This window comes from Pestalotiopsis fici (genome assembly GCF_000516985.1).
Source record: "Pestalotiopsis fici W106-1 unplaced genomic scaffold PFICI_Scf_1, whole genome shotgun sequence".
Taxonomy (NCBI): Eukaryota; Fungi; Ascomycota; class Sordariomycetes; order Amphisphaeriales; family Sporocadaceae; genus Pestalotiopsis; species Pestalotiopsis fici.
The window spans coordinates 1,472,842-1,488,139 of record NW_006917091.1 but is presented as its reverse complement, the minus strand read 5'-3'; the positions used below and the strand labels follow the sequence as shown (position 1 = coordinate 1,488,139).

At 50.8% G+C, this 15,298-nt stretch overlaps 7 protein-coding genes across 7 annotated transcripts; 4 read left to right on the top strand and 3 right to left on the bottom strand.

Annotated features, from left to right (window-relative positions):
- Nucleotides 1-459: 459 nt before the first annotated feature.
- On the bottom strand, nucleotides 460-1,661 carry PFICI_00463 (uncharacterized protein; the record flags this gene model as incomplete). The annotated part of the gene is made up of 2 exons (XM_007829044.1): nucleotides 460-1,077; nucleotides 1,323-1,661. 2 exons carry the CDS (start codon nucleotides 1,659-1,661, stop codon nucleotides 460-462), a joined length of 957 nt encoding a protein of 318 aa, XP_007827235.1.
- A 498-nt stretch (nucleotides 1,662-2,159) lies between these two features.
- PFICI_00462 (uncharacterized protein) lies at nucleotides 2,160-3,758 on the top strand (the record flags this gene model as incomplete). Its single annotated transcript, XM_007829043.1, has 3 exons — nucleotides 2,160-2,589; nucleotides 2,643-2,940; nucleotides 2,990-3,758. 3 exons carry the CDS (start codon nucleotides 2,160-2,162, stop codon nucleotides 3,756-3,758), a joined length of 1,497 nt encoding a protein of 498 aa, XP_007827234.1.
- A 1,110-nt stretch (nucleotides 3,759-4,868) lies between these two features.
- Nucleotides 4,869-5,604, top strand: PFICI_00461 (uncharacterized protein; the record flags this gene model as incomplete). The annotated part of the gene is made up of 3 exons (XM_007829042.1): nucleotides 4,869-4,929; nucleotides 5,006-5,315; nucleotides 5,454-5,604. 3 exons carry the CDS (start codon nucleotides 4,869-4,871, stop codon nucleotides 5,602-5,604), a joined length of 522 nt encoding a protein of 173 aa, XP_007827233.1.
- Nucleotides 5,605-6,639: 1,035 nt separating this feature from the next.
- Nucleotides 6,640-7,585, bottom strand: PFICI_00460 (uncharacterized protein; the record flags this gene model as incomplete). Its single annotated transcript, XM_007829041.1, has 2 exons — nucleotides 6,640-6,955; nucleotides 7,086-7,585. The coding sequence occupies 2 exons, from the start codon at nucleotides 7,583-7,585 to the stop codon at nucleotides 6,640-6,642; spliced, it is 816 nt and encodes a 271-aa protein (XP_007827232.1).
- A 520-nt stretch (nucleotides 7,586-8,105) lies between these two features.
- PFICI_00459 (uncharacterized protein) lies at nucleotides 8,106-9,043 on the top strand (the record flags this gene model as incomplete). Its single annotated transcript, XM_007829040.1, has 3 exons — nucleotides 8,106-8,163; nucleotides 8,224-8,679; nucleotides 8,748-9,043. The coding sequence occupies 3 exons, from the start codon at nucleotides 8,106-8,108 to the stop codon at nucleotides 9,041-9,043; spliced, it is 810 nt and encodes a 269-aa protein (XP_007827231.1).
- A 493-nt stretch (nucleotides 9,044-9,536) lies between these two features.
- On the top strand, nucleotides 9,537-10,440 carry PFICI_00458 (Lactam utilization protein lamB; the record flags this gene model as incomplete). Its single annotated transcript, XM_007829039.1, has 3 exons — nucleotides 9,537-9,590; nucleotides 9,647-9,726; nucleotides 9,813-10,440. The coding sequence occupies 3 exons, from the start codon at nucleotides 9,537-9,539 to the stop codon at nucleotides 10,438-10,440; spliced, it is 762 nt and encodes a 253-aa protein (XP_007827230.1).
- A 608-nt stretch (nucleotides 10,441-11,048) lies between these two features.
- On the bottom strand, nucleotides 11,049-14,984 carry PFICI_00457 (uncharacterized protein; the record flags this gene model as incomplete). The annotated part of the gene is made up of 4 exons (XM_007829038.1): nucleotides 11,049-11,700; nucleotides 11,774-13,452; nucleotides 13,499-13,669; nucleotides 14,124-14,984. The coding sequence occupies 4 exons, from the start codon at nucleotides 14,982-14,984 to the stop codon at nucleotides 11,049-11,051; spliced, it is 3,363 nt and encodes a 1,120-aa protein (XP_007827229.1).
- Between the last annotated feature and the right edge of the window lie 314 nt (nucleotides 14,985-15,298).

Below are 15,298 nucleotides of genomic sequence, written 5' to 3'. Positions count from 1 at the left end.
CAACAGTTTGGCCTCTGGTGCTCCGTAAAACAGCTAGGTTAGAAGCTGCGGCCCCATATATGCAGTCTTGGAGGATCGGTACGGTACCTAACTTTTCTGATCCAAGAGGCGACGATCGCGAGCACTATGGAACGAATGAGAGATGAGTCAAAAATGCTTTCGTAGACTCAAGTTCAACCGAGGGAAGTAGTTCAGATAGTGGTTCAGATAGTGTGATTTTATTAAAGTCGCCCGCGCACTTCGAAATCTTCACAAGTCAGCACCTGGAATACAGCAGCATACTGGACATTGTGAAAAGCAGAGTGTACATCTGCTTTAATAGACGGTGAATAGTATTGAAAGTCTTGGAACTATATTGGTACTGCTGAGTTCTATCGAGGTCACATTAGTTAATAATGAAACAGAAGACGTTTCCTGGTAGAAGTAGGCATTTCAAACTAGCATCGGGCGCGCCTCCAATCACCAGATCGCTACAACTCTGACCTCCAGGCTTTCTCTAGCTTCGACACTATCGTCTTGACCCTCCAGCTCGAATGCGCTGTGGATAACACCGCCCACGCTGGGCTCGGACTTGTTCTCTTGCTTTGCGGCCTCGAGGGCTTCCATCTCGTTGTCAAATAGTTGTATGATTAAAACGTCCTCGGGTTCTTGGTTGGAGATGAAGTGCCAATCATGGCTGTTTCCGCCGCTGGGCTCATATGCCAAGTAGCTGTTGGAGAGGTGAGTAGGAGCCTCGTCGTCGTTGGCGTGATCGTCTCCGGAGCTGCCACCTTGCGGATTGCTCGGGTCGATGATTTGAGACAGATGAGGAGGGATGAATCGGCCGCTGGGCTGGATGAGATCGATGGCGACGTAGTCAGAGGTGGGGAATGTCGCGCACGAGGCCACTGCCAGGGGATCTCGACGGACCGTCTTCAGTGATCGCCAGACAGAGAACAGTGCGAATCGGGGTATTCCCGTCTCGGCGTCTCCATTTCCATAGTGAAGTTTGAGCTCTTCCCACCGAACGCCAGACTTGAGCAATTTGTTCTCGGCTTCAATGACGGGTTCCGTTGCCAAGGCCAGGTTGCGATGGTACTTGCGAATGTGTTGCCTTGCCCCCAAGGGCGAGAAATCTAGGTGTACCTTCGGCGCCGGTGAGGCTCCGCCAGCGTTGGAAAATCCAATCATGCGGGGGCATGGCCCGCTTCATCCGCCTTGAAGTCGGCCCCGGAATGCTCCTTCGAGTGCGAGTCGACCTCTGTGTGGACATTATTCCGAAGCACGGCAGACTCCACGATTGCCGTTTTGCATCCTGTTATCCTCTTAATCATTGCCTCTACCTCGGGCATGTAAACGGACTTGATGAGCTCCGCATTATACCAGCTTTGGATCTTGTGAGGGGCCGAGTGCAGCTCCGAGGGCTCTCGGCGCGCCGTGAAACCATGGACGGCGAGCTTGAACGACGAGGCATCGCCTTGTGCAAGTGATGGGCGGATATCCGTAACAGGAAGGGTAACAGGATCGTTGAAATCCGAGAGCGGTGGTAAGTGATAGAGGTTAGGATTAGTGGCCAGCTTCTTCTCCTTGTTCACATATCGGAACTTCCCTGCGAAGCCGGAAGAATTGTTGGTCGCCAGCGAGGTTGGAGTCGCCGCCTGAATGGTGTTGGTAGATGACATTGTATTAAATGAGTTTTGAGTATATCCGGTGCAATGGTGATCAGATGTAAGTCAAATGAGCTGGTGACTAGTGTAAGCTCTCTACTTGTACTTTTCTCGACGCCTGTGGGCTTGAAATATACGAAACTTGTCCTCACAAAGCACATGGATACTTTGCTTACTTACAAGTCTTACTACGAATCCAGAGTCCAGAACTTTCAAACGCCAGCTCTTTTTTGTGGTCCCGACGTGCCTGACGTCGACGTCCCCAACTTGCCTGATTGGGGTTGATTAGGAGCAACTAACGGTACCCGTGTTACAGACGCAACTACGATATACCTTATGTAACCACCTTGGCTGAGCCACTAATAATTGCATCTAGCTTTCCAAGGTGGGTAAACACGGAGCAACTTGTGACAAAGAGTTTCTTATGTTTCTGGCCGAATTTGGTCTTTCATTTATTTCTCGTCGACTCAATTTGCAGCATCATTCCCAACCCCAATCCCAAATCCGCGCAAGATGGTCTTTAAGCAAAGCCAACTCACGGTGGAGCAGCTGCCCTCAATCCTCGAAAATGACACCAAAGTCAAGGTGGCGGGCGTAGATGTTGACGGCATGCTTCGGGGCAAGATCATGGCCAAGAGCAAGTTTCTCTCCATTGCGCGGAAAGGATTCGGCTTCTGCTCTATCATTTTTGGCTGGGACATGCATGACAAAGCGTATTTTCGCGATCTCAAAGTCTGCAACTCGAAGAATGGTGCTCGGGATCTCCTCGCTGTCCCGGATCTTGCAACGTACCGCAGAATACCATGGGAAGAGAACATACCCTTTTTCTTCCTAAACTGGCATGACCCAGATACTGGAAAGCCACTACATTGCTGCCCGAGGGGTCTCCTGAGCACTGTTGTATCCAGATTGGAATCAAATGGAATGGGCGCCGTGGCTGGAGGTAAGGAAGCCGGTTGGTACACTACAATCAAAAGCTAATGGTGAATATATTAGCCGAATTTGAGTTCTCGCAGTTCAGAGCGCCGCAGACTGGCCGCAACAAGCCCAACGTTGCCGCCTTTCTCCGCGAGAACCCCACGGATGCCCTGCCTGCCCTCACGGAGGGCAGATTCGGCTATAGTCTCACGCGCCCGACCCAGAATCAATCTTACTTTCATGACATATTCAATACATGTGATAAGTTTGACTGTGGTATTGAGGGTTGGCACACCGAGAGCGGCGTGGGCGTGTTCGAGGCTGCTTTATTATTCGATAGCATATCGAATATGGCAGACAAAGCCAACCTCTTCAAGTATATTCTCACATGACACTTTGCAACAATAATTTCTTACTTTTACCAGATATGTTGTCAAGTCCGTGGCCACCAAGTACGGTGTTACGCCATGCTTCATGGCCAAGCCACGCGAAGGGGAGCCTGGAAACGCCGGCCATATCCACATCTCGATCGTCGACAAAGAGAACAAGAACCTGTTCTACCGAGAAGCTAAAGACGAGGAAGCAGAATGGGAAGATATCGCACATCTGTCTGACGTGGGAAGACACTTCCTAGCTGGTGTCATTGAAGGCTTACCTGACATCATGCTCATGCTCGCTCCCACGATAAACTCTTACAAGCGCCTTGTAGAGAACTTCTTCGCGCCTGTCACCGTGTCCTGGGGTTTGGAACATCGCGCGAGCTCGATTCGCCTGATCACGCCGCCGACGTCGTCGCCAAACGCATCACGTATCGAGGTGCGCGTACCCGGAGCTGACACGAATTCATTCTACGTTTACGCCGCGGTGCTGGCGATAGGATACCGCGGTATCGAGAAGAAGCTTCCACTAACCCTGCCTCCCCTAGGCAAAGATCAAATCACAGGGGGTGTGAGATTGGCGCAGAGCCTGAAAGAGGCGACTGAGAAGTTCTCGAACACACAGAGTATTGCTCGTGAAGTCTTTGGGGATGAATTTGTAGAACATTTCGCGGGCACAAGACAACATGAAATCCAGCTTTGGGATCAAGCCGTGACAGACTGGTTGGTTTACCCTCCGCCATTCCCAAAGATCATTCCCATTACTCTGCCCCTAGCCATACTTCCCCTCTCCCTGGCACCCGCCCAAGGACCCTAATCTATGGCGAGCAAAAAACTGACGTCTGGCAGGGAAGTTCGGAGGTACATTGAGACTGTTTAGACTTCGCCTGTGTTAATCCCTATAACGAAGAATTTCACGGAGTATATGGAGTTGTAGATTTGGGCGCGGGGTTTTAGTATCAATTAATTTTATGACTCAATTTGATGTATTCCTCCCAGTCTGAAACGTAAAACACGGCCAATTGCAGCACCTTGATAGTATTTTCATATAGCGGCTTTTGCATTTAAATTCTGTCTGCTAGACATGGAGTCCCTTAAATTGTGGAGGTTCTAAATGCCGAAGATGAAGGCACGCATGTCAGATGTCAGATCGAAAAATAGGTGATAGTCACATGACATTCTGTCACCAAACTCCTGAATTTGAAAATAAGCATTTTTCAGCTAACCAAACTTGGCAAACTTGAGATATCATGAAGCACGGTTTGAACACTTTCTTCTGGATACTTGTATAGTTATTATATATTTATTAGTGGGCTATAATAAAAGACTCTACTTACCATTGTCCGGGTTGTCCTACGTTCCTGACAAACGAAAGAAAAAAACGGTCAGCGCACTCTAAATAAGCATAATAACTGCGTGCAGGGCACTAACTGCTTATGACTAGTTACCTAACCACTACGCCTACTTGGGAAGATCCGTGTGCCCCAGTGCCGCTCAGCTTGATTCGCAAAGTGCAGTGCTCTCCCACGCGAGTGGCCTCTTTCTGCCGAAGGATCATGGAAATGGAAACATTCTAGACTGTATAAGACTGACCACGCCGCCTAGTTGTCAATTACCCGGTGCGAATCGCGTACCTAGTTATGTGCATAGCCCAGAAAATTCGTTGCGCTAAGGTCTGGGGGTGGCATAAACTATTGGGCCTGGTCGATGGTAACAATAAGCTCGTATCCAGTCATCCAATAGCCACAGTCGGACCCAGCCTGGCGTGTAATCAAAGGGCCGGCAGGGGTACCGGCTCGTTGTTAAGCGGCACAGCGAGGACATATAATGGGTCGCCAGGCAGCCGATCTGATCTCTGCGGCCTAGCATCTTTTCTTCGGTCGCTTCTTCAATCCCGCCAAGTTGGACTAGACAGGGATCGCTCAGCATGTTTGGCTCGAGTTTAATGCTCCTCGGAGCGTACCTGACAGCAATCCATGTCCTCTCCGGTAAGGCTAGATGAACCCAACGCCAACACCCGTCACGATGTGCAATCTTGGAAATCTGACTGCATGATTCTATTAGGTGTGAGTGCTTTGGAGTGTGATGATGGTATAGTCTCAATTTCGAATTCTTCAGATATCGATTTCTACAAGACCTGTCCAATAATTGACAGCACCCTGTTTTACATCGCCCACGAGTTCACGGGCCCCTTCGATTTGCCCGGTGTTGAGTCCTTGCCTAAAATAAGCTCTGGCTATCTCGGACCAAAGCTCGAGGGTTCTGATTGGGTCGAGGATGGCGTGACCACTGTCTACATGCCCGATCTCGTGAATTTGACGTACGCCGGAATGCTGTTTGGCTATATTGAAAACCTGACTAGCGTCTCGTTCCCGTAAGTTTCTACATTGTTCCAGGTCGCCCAAGAGACATGGCGTGGATAGGTCGCTTCTCGCCTTCTGTGCCGTGGTATTATCGTTGGTCCCGCGCGGAGATATTACTTCAAGTCGCTAATAGGTTGATAACGATATAGAAAGCTCAATTTCATCGAGGGAGATATCGCCATTGTGGGTGATTATAAACTTCGCAACGTATCATTGCCAGCATTGTCTACTGTTGTTGGAGCGGTGCTCCTTGACGGCCATTTTGACCAGCACGTATTTCCCGCCTTGAGGCGTGGCTGACGTCTCTTTATCTGTTTTAAAATTTTGCTTACATATTTCCCAGAATCGATTTTCCGTCGTTAAAGTCGGTATCGTGGATCAGAGTCGAGTCCACCGGAAATATTAGCTGCCCAGCCTTGGGAGCAGCTTTCGCTTCTCTCAACTTTACTGGCGATGACACCGACCTGTACCAAGGGTTTACTTGCTGGACCGGGGACGAAAACAACAGTTGGAATTCGTCAGATCCAGAAAACAACCCGACAACCGGGGGTTCGACTGGTTCAGGATCAAGTTCGACATCAGATACCCAGTACGGCTATCCCAGTTCCCAAACCCAGTATATCGCCATGCTAACGATGAATCTAGAAATAGTGCCGCAAATGCAACGCGTGTTGGTTGGGTGGCATCCTTGTTGCTGTTCTTGGCGTGGGCGCTCTATTGACCACACTCACGGCGTTATCTGGGATGAGCCATTTATGATAATCTGTAATTGATTTCCAGACGTCACCTTTGTTTGCTGTAACAGCGAGCGGATAAACAATTATGGAATAATATATAATAGACCAAAAGAATACTTTAGCACGATCCGAATTAAAGTGCACATAGTGAAGTATAACTGTCGTTTCACTGGGTAGGATACCACATCTTACAAAGAAGTTTAGTTAGCTTGTTCAGAATAGACGTGATCCTATTATATGTGAGTATATTAGCCCCAAAGAAGGAAGAGAAGAATCCATCGTACATTGCCCGAGCATTACGGTTGCTATATGGGACACTGGAAGCCCGATGGCGAGATTATACGCGGTATGGGCGAGGCAGTACGGAAGCTGCCAAAATCCGACAGAAACTGCAAAACGGCCATGGACGCAAATCGAACCGCGTCGGTCACTCTGCGCGGCTCCAGTCCCAAGTGGCGGGAATAATACTAGGTGTTGCAGGTGCGGCAAAAGGAACAATAAAGAATTCATGAGCAATACTAATTTACACCGCCCCAATAGATTGCTAATTGAAGCGGAACGACCATTGGGTATTTATAATATTTATGTACCTCACCAATCAGTTATCGAATAGGGCGACAGCGCGGATTGGGCTACCACTACCCTCGACAAACTTCAGAGGGAAGCCAATGAATCGGAATCTGCCCTTGCCCAGCAGGCTCTCCAGGTTGTCCAAACCCTCAATGTGCGTGATGCTCCGCTCGCCGCAGATGTTATGTGCGAGGAAGTTGAGCTCGCCTTCGGGGGCGGGGGACACGGCCTCGACACCAAAGATCTTGCAACCCTTGTCGGCAAGCCAGTGGACCGACTCGGGAACCAGACCAGGAAAGTCGTGCTGCCACCTGGGATCTTCGCAAGACACCCTCTTGTTGAAACTAGGAAAATTGTCAGGAGGGAGACCGAGCCAGTAACATTTGTTAGGAAAGGGAAAAAGAAAAAGAAGAAGAAAAAGAGAGAAGAAAAAGGGGGAGAGTAGGAAATCATTCGTTCACTTGCGCCATATACAGCAAAACCGTGTCGCCCTGCTTGATTTCTTGGTCCGACTTCTTGAGTGCTTCCTCCATCTCAGGGACTGTGATGCCCGCCCTGAGCTCGGCGTGGCTGAGATCCAGGCAGATGCCCTCGGTGTAGAAATCCGTCAAGGGCATCTGGTCAATGGACAGGGCGCCGGGCGCCGGGTCGAAGTGTTTCGGGGCGTCAATGTGCGTGCCGGCATGGTCCGACATGGAGATGTAGTAAGACGAGCTGCGAAAGGTGGCCTCGCCGGCGACCATGGGTTGGTGCGTGTCCCATTTCGTCATGACAAAGTGCGGGTGGAAGGGATGGCAGAGCGATCGGTGCTTGAGCGGCCGGGTGAGGTCGACTATCGTGGGTTTTGCTGGCGCTGCTGTGGAAGCTGCCCTGCGCGATGGCAAAGCGTTAATGGAGGAGGAGCCCACGGAGGTACTGGGGAGCAGAGCTCGAAGGGGCAAGCCGAAGCTTGAGATCTGTCTAGCTGTTCTCATGATTTTGGTGTTTTCCTCCAGCCTTTTTCTCTTTCTTCTTCTTCTTCTTCTTCAGTCTCAATTTCACAGGTCGATAGCTGCCACGGTTTGAATCTTGAGATGGTGTTCAAGCTGGATGGGAAAGATTGACCCTACGAACGCAGATATGGATTATGACCTAATGGGACGGATTACCTTTTGCAAGTCATGTATGGTCACAGTAAGTATAACTTGTAAGCTAACACCGTTTGGGCGATTCGGGGTAGCTGTTGGACCCCTGACTGGGGCGTAGACCCCACTAATGAGCACTACTATACTCTGTACAGCTTATCTACCTGCATTAATAACACCAAATGCTGAGAATAGGACTATATCAGGGTCACAGCTTTCAACGGCTTGTCATTGGAGACATCAAATGTACAAACTGGGGGCTGGACCTCATTGTGAGCTTTAATAACGGAAAAAAGACAGCCCCGCGTCATTGTTTTTTGTTGTGACTGCTACCCTTCTCGAGTCTCGAACCGCCCTTTTGCATACCACCATGGCTCAGAAGACCCTGTTCCCCGGCGTGGCAGTTCTGACAGGCGCTGGTGGAGTTGGTATGTTAGCGATCGCCAAATACTACCAACACCCACATGATTAATGTTTTTTTTTTCTAGGTATCGGTGCGCATACCGCTCTCGCATTTGCACGGGAAGGTTGCCGCAGGATCGCAATCACAGACTGGAAGCCGGACCTGCTGGCACAGAGCCAACAGGCAGTCAAGGACACGTCACCCGACGTCACAGTTCTCGCTCTATCCGGCGACATCACGGACCCGGCCTTTGTGGACTTGTTCATCAACGCCGTCGTCGACAAGTTTGGACGGGTCGACTACGCGGTCAACTGCGCCGGGATCCTCGGCGACGATGTGCGGTCCACGGAGCAGAGCCTGGCCGCTTTTGACGCCATCAACAACGTCAACTACCGAGCTTGTTGGCTATCCTCGAGAGCAGAGATTGCTGCAATGCTCAAACAAGAGCCCCTGCCGGCCCATGCTCCGGGTCGTGATCCACAACGTGGTGCCATTGTCAACATTGCTAGCCAGCTTGGAATAGTGGGCAGACCACAAGCTGGTAAGAACCCCCTCCCCTCGTCAGCCTTGACTTGTTTTGTGACCTCGGACTGATCAAGATATATATAGCTGCCTATTGCGCCTCCAAGTCGGCCGTGATAGGCATGACTCGAGGTGATGCAATTGATTATTCAAAAGATGGCATTCGTGTCAACTCTGTCTGCCCTGGTCTTATCGCTACAGCCATGACGACGGGCACCAAGGAGTTGGACGAGCGTATGGGCCCGGCGGCAAAGATCACGCCAATGCAACGGCATGGGCGTCCGGATGAGATAGCCGATGCGATATTGTTCCTCTGCTCGCCCAAGGCGTCCTTTGTTCAAGGCCAAGCCATGGTGGTTGATGGTGGTTATACAATCAACTGAAGGTTGAACTTGAGTAGAGTCAATATGATAGTGTGATCCGACTGTATTGAGCCTTGCTTCACACAACCAGTAGTTCATTGCGAGTCGCTCTAGCTGGTGACTTGGAAGTTCTTCAATTACAAAACATCAATGTTTGCTAAGTCAAAGTGAGCAAATGCGATCATATAACAAATGTGAACCCGATGTGAATGGGAATTGACCGAGTCGAGTGGTGGACAGTCCGGGAGTTTGCCCGACGTGCCCGCCTGTGAGCCGCCGTCTCGTTTAGGTGGCTTCACCCCCTAAGCCCCCCAGAGGGATCAACTTGCGGGGCCAACCTACTTGTTAGCCTAGCATCCATAGCCCGAATTGGAAGTTGGAGACAGTGTATAAACGAACAAAGAGAGCTTGATCTATAAACTGGTCTCGGACTACTACATATCACATCCTCATCAGTCGCTTGCACTCAGAACAACTACCGAAGAAACCAGAAGCCTCCGTCGGCTCACACATAATGGCAGCCACAACGAAGCACAAGGTGCTACTCAACGTGGACATGGGCGAAGCCGTGAGTTGTTACATACCCTACTGTCACTGCGACGAGCGAACTAATGTGACCCGCAGTATGGCAACTGGAGCTGTGGTCCCGACCTGGAGATCTTGCCAATGATCGATATTGCTAATATAGCCTGCGGATTCCATGGGTAACTACGGACACGACTCCATTCCCTCTTTTCCCCTTGTTTCTTGTTTGGAGAGGTCGGAGTCCAACTGACATCCTTGGCCGCAGCGGCGACCCTCTCATCATGGCCGAGACGGTGCAAGCATGCAAGAAGCACAACGTAAAGTGTGGCGCCCACCCAGGCCTCCCTGACCTGCAAGGGTTCGGCCGCCGCGAGATGAAGTTGTCTCCAGAAGAGCTCACGGCCATCACCGTATACCAGGTAGGCTCGTTGAAGGGCTTCCTGGACCGCGAAGGCATTCCCCTGCATCACGTCAAACCGCACGGCGCCCTGTACGGCATGATGTGCCGCGACTACGATGTGGCCAAGGCTGTGATGCTGGGCATCCCCAAAGGCGTGCCCGTCCTCGGCCTCGCTGGTACCAACATGGAGAAGGCGGCCAGCGACGTGGGCGTGCCCTTCTGGGCCGAGTTCTACGGCGACGTCAAGTACACCGACACGGGACACCTGATCCTCGACCGCAAGAAGAAGCCGTGGAAGATCGAGGGCGTCCAGGCACACGTGCGGCAGCAACTCGAACACCATAGCGTGACCTCGGTGGGGGGCCTGACGGTGGAATTGCCCGTGAAAGGTTACCCTGTCAGTGTATGTTGCCATTCCGACTCGCCGGGATGTTTGGACATTATCAATGCTACCAAAGACGTGATTGCAGAGTATAACCAGACACTCAATTAAGTACGAATCAAAAAGAATCATGCATAGTATTTATGCAAGAGCACCTAGACTCATCACTGTTCCCTATGTGGTGTTTTCTGCCGGCACCACACGGAGTTCTTGGTGCCTCCGAATCCACTTCGCGGCATTGAAAGACTACACGCGGATTGCTTGGTCTGAGGGAAAGTCATTCTTTGCACAGAGTGAATCTTTTCAGCCGACCATGCTCGGCTCTGGACAAACGGAACTGCTCGCAATTCCCCCAGACAAATTGGCTAAAGGTGTTTGTTGCTAAATCATCTGCAGGGCCGGACCACATGGTGAAGGATAGTTGGACTCAGTCGAGTTGAATTGCCCACCCACTAGGCAGCAGTTCTCCCTACAATCAATACCATGCGCATCAACATATAAAATGCAGAATAAGTGATCAATCGCCGTGACCAGTTGCGGGGCTGGGTTGAGAAACGATTGTCGATCATCCAATTGCGTAATTCAGCCAAGTTCCGAGAGTCACTACAGCCACCGCTCGTTCGAGAGCCGGCTCGTAGGTAGTATCTCGACAGGCACAGCAGGATCCATGCGGCATTTGCGTCCGACGCGCCTCTCAAGGCACTTCACATTCGGTATCGTCATCCATGCTCTAACAAATCAGCATACTCTTCCAAGCCAATTCCTATAATGTTAATAATAGGCCATTGGATATTGAGCCGGAACATGCGGGACCAGAGTCGCGTGGTTTCCAACCCGAGCTGCAGGGGGCTCAACTGCTCGACAGGTTGTTGGTCGTCGTTGTCGCCAGGGTCGAGTGACGCTCGCCCCTCCTCAACTACGCGCCGGATCCAATGTAGCATACAAACCTCGTCAGCTGTTGGAGTTTGTGTATCAAGAGTCTGATGGACCATGAAAAGCGATTTAGCGAGGAACACTGCACATTCAAATCCTCCAAGGGCATGTCTGACGCTCCAGAAAAAGGCTTGACTTCGGGCAACGTAATCGACACCCTGTCGTACGGGGATGCTCAAAGCATGAATCGCGTATAGGAGCGATGGGATCAAACGAGGGTGACGCTGAGGCGGGTCTAATTCAGACAGTGCCTTTGCAATCAGCTTTGGATCTCGGGTCTCAAGTCGGCGGTGCGGCCCAAGGTTCAGATGCAGGCGGACGTAGGCAAGCCCAAGCAGGGCGCTCGATGTGAACGGGATTGGGCCGCGTTCATCCTTGGGATCTAAATTTGAGTCTGGATTTCTTTGCCAAAGGGTTGTCCAGTTACGTAATGCATTTCTACAGTATCAAACGTTGGTTGAGCCATCGTAATCATGACCAAGCGTTGTAGGGGGGTTTGGTGGCCACTCACTCAAGCTCCTCAAACCGCATTCGGGTCCTGCCAGAACTATCATGCTCGTCTAGCTTTGCAAGTTCGTGGATAAGGTATATTCTGTGAATCAAGCCATGCAGTAGTATATAATTTCCCAGTGATGTGGGTTCCTGGTGAGAGTGAACGGAATTCGGCCCGCTTGTCATGAGGAACGAAAGTGACGCTTGATAGCCTGGTTGAGTCTTGGAGCTAGCATGAGCAGATTGCCATCCAGCTTCGGTCTTGGCAGACCACTCGGCGGGTACGCATGGAAGGCGAAGACCGATTTCGCTACACATCATCACCGGGGGATGATTGTAAGCGATGCTCAATGTATGCATCCAGCAGAAAGCAATCAATTGAATTCGTCGATCACTCTCCGCCTGTGCCCAGTCGGTCCAGCTAGCCGGTGTCGTGGCATCGCTTTCTTCTTTCATGCCAATCAGTCTCAGTAATTCGGAGACAATGGTCTGCATCTTTAAAGACTCTTTGACAAGTTCTGCAGTCTCCCATGCCGCATATCCAAGTAGAGTCATCGAGGATTTTAGAAGATGGAACAAAGTTTGCCGTCTGTTCGGATCCTCTTCGTTAGTTTCATGCCTAGTCTCCTCTGCGGCATGTACGAGTAGCCTAGAAATTCTCTGTGACGATCTAGTTGCCGGCTTTCTTGTCGTTGCTGGCGAGGTGACGTTGCGATAAGTTGACGAACCTTTAACCCGCTTCATCTTTTCCAACACAATGGCTTTCCCAGCGTGAAACAGGCGATCGCCATTGTGGTGCTCGAACCTGTATTGAGAACCCATAGCTGCGAACGCCAAGATCTCCTCAATGGACAAATCTTGAAAGTTTGTTGTCGGTATGTGGATGAAGGGCATGTGAGGCTGGAATCCCTCCCAGAATGAAGTAAGATATCTGGTCCACGTGTGCCTGGAGAAACTTGGAGGTTCTGATATCACGTCACGAAACTCACCAAGCAGATTCTCAATGTGCAGGCGGCGCTCCTCGGAGATCCTGTAGAGTGGAATGGGCAATTCGGTACCTCGTGCACAGTGCTGTTCCCCAACAGCTGCCAACATGCGACCTCCAGACGGAGCTGTAGGAAGCCTGGACCAGAACGGCGATCCAGGCCGCAAGTTCTCGTTCCAACCATTAGACTCAGCTTGATGACCTAGCTCTCGGCTGCCTTCAAATGTCTGCTCGGTCAGCATTCCAAAGTCCCCCAGCTCAAACGGGGCAACGTTGGCGCATGCTGTCGACGAATCCAGGCCTTCCATGTGAGCGGTGATCTGCTGGAGGTGGGAAAGCTCGTCAGCAGAGAAGCTGTACGCAGCACGAGAATCGACGAAATCAGATGGCACAAGTATCGGGTGACTGGAGTCAGATACGCGGGGCGGTGAGCTATCGATCCAATCAATCGCCATCAAGGGCTCTGGGAACATGAGCGGGCTCTGCTCCTCACGCCCCTGCGGAACTACGGTGGCAGAGCTCGAAGCCTGCATATCGCCGCTTTGAGAAGCCGGCGACGGCGTCAAACGACTTTCCGCACTGCTCGCAGACTCTTCCAAGAGGTCTCCCTGACTATGCGATATGTTGACATGGCGTTTGAGCAGGTCCTTCCGAGTAAATACGGCCCCACAATGACATGCATAGGGTTTCTCCTTGGTGTCTGTCCAGCACGGCTGGTTAATAGGACTTCTCGTATTGCAGAGCCGAGGGTTACCTTACGAGTGCGGACGTGCCGGCGCAAATGTTCCACGCGCTTGAAGCCGCGTCTGCAGCGACTACAAGCAAACGGCCTGTCTTCTTCCTGGCCAGGTTTAGATGAGACCGAGAATGAGCTGTACATGTGTTTTGGAAAGAGGGGAGGGAGTCGTCGATCAAGTTCAACTGCTGGGTCTGATTGAATGTTCATGCTCGTGCAGAGATGTTGGTCAATATCAAGTCGAGGTTCACAAAGTTCAAGGTGTCTAATTACCAGAGATAAGGCGTCGAAAGCCTAGGCTGGCCGCCGGGGCAACATGATTAATCAGAGCGATGATGAAATTTAATAGTGCAAGAAGTTGATTGGCGCAGACGCTAGGCCCAGACGCTACTTAGCTGCCGTAGAGGCCCATTGAGGTTAAGGGTTTACCCACCCTTGGAATCAGCGCCGCGCCCTCTGCCGTCTCGGCTTGTGCATTTTATATCCTCGATTCCTGCCAGTAAGAAAAGAACGTTGCCAGTAAGTCGGCGGGCCCTCCTCACTTTCGCAGTGCGAGAAAATCAGTCGTCCATTAAATGTTCTTTATAGTTGTTTTTGGCATACATTTCTACCTTCGCCTCTTTAATGATAGAAAACCAAGCATCTAACCTCGATACTCTGCCTCGCAGGCGCATCTACTGGCGTTGCGGGATCAGCAAATGCCGTATGTCCTGAGCCATGCGCAATGTCCGTCTTTCCGCCCGTCATTTGGTTACTGCTCGAATCAAAACACTTGATAAAGATGACCTCATCCGGCGTCATGTCCTTCATATGATAGAATTGATGCTTTTCGCTCGGAGCAATGGCGTATTGTTCACCCTTGACCTCGTAACCAACGTGTGAGTGTGAAGATGGATCGCTCGAGACCGCCATACCATGCTCATCCACCTTTGGGTACAGTAGGTCTACTTTTACGAAATCGGAGACCTCCATGCTCCGCCCATCGATCACTGCCAAGGGGTGGTCGTAGGCAGGGTTCTGAATAGGCCGCCACAGATTCACAATCTGGTAGCGCCCTCTCAATAGCCTCTCTACCTCTTTCTCGGGAACGTGACGTCGCGCTCGTGCCTCGGCAGCACCAGGACTCTGATCAATGTGAACCAGCTGGACAGGTTGGCGCAGAGACGTTGTGCTTCTCCGCCTTATGGTATGGTCGAATATCACTACCTTTTGCACGCCGTGGAGTTTCTCTTGGATGAGAGCCTCGACTTCGGGATAGTAGACGTCTTGAACCCGCCGTTCATCCGTGAATGTTTTCTCCTCAGAGGGCGCATGATAAACGGCAAAGCCGCAAAGGTCCACTGCGAATTCCTCCTCACGCCCCCGAAGATCATGGACACGCCTCTCGCAATCTATCAGACTGTAAGACTTCCCTGGGCCATCGACTTTGTTCCACGGTTTCTGAAAAGGAGCTGTGGCGCTCGGATTGTATGATCTGGGATCAATATACTTGAAGGTCGCCGTCGTCATCTTGATTCGTTTCGTTCATAGAAAAAGTAAGTAATAAACCGAATTAAATCTAAGCACGGCATCAGCTAATGACAAAGTAGCTAATATACTAGCAATGCGAAAGCGGTCACGACTGGCTGAATAATATTCACCCCGATATCGCACACATTCGTGTCTATTTGATAGAACGATAGCATTTGGGGTAATTACTAAGATCAAAAAGGTACAATATAATTACGTTAAATGTTCTTCAAGTCGTGTTTGCAAAGGATGGAATGATTAACTAAATGATCATCACGGCATGACGATTATCATTATACAACCATAATAATAAG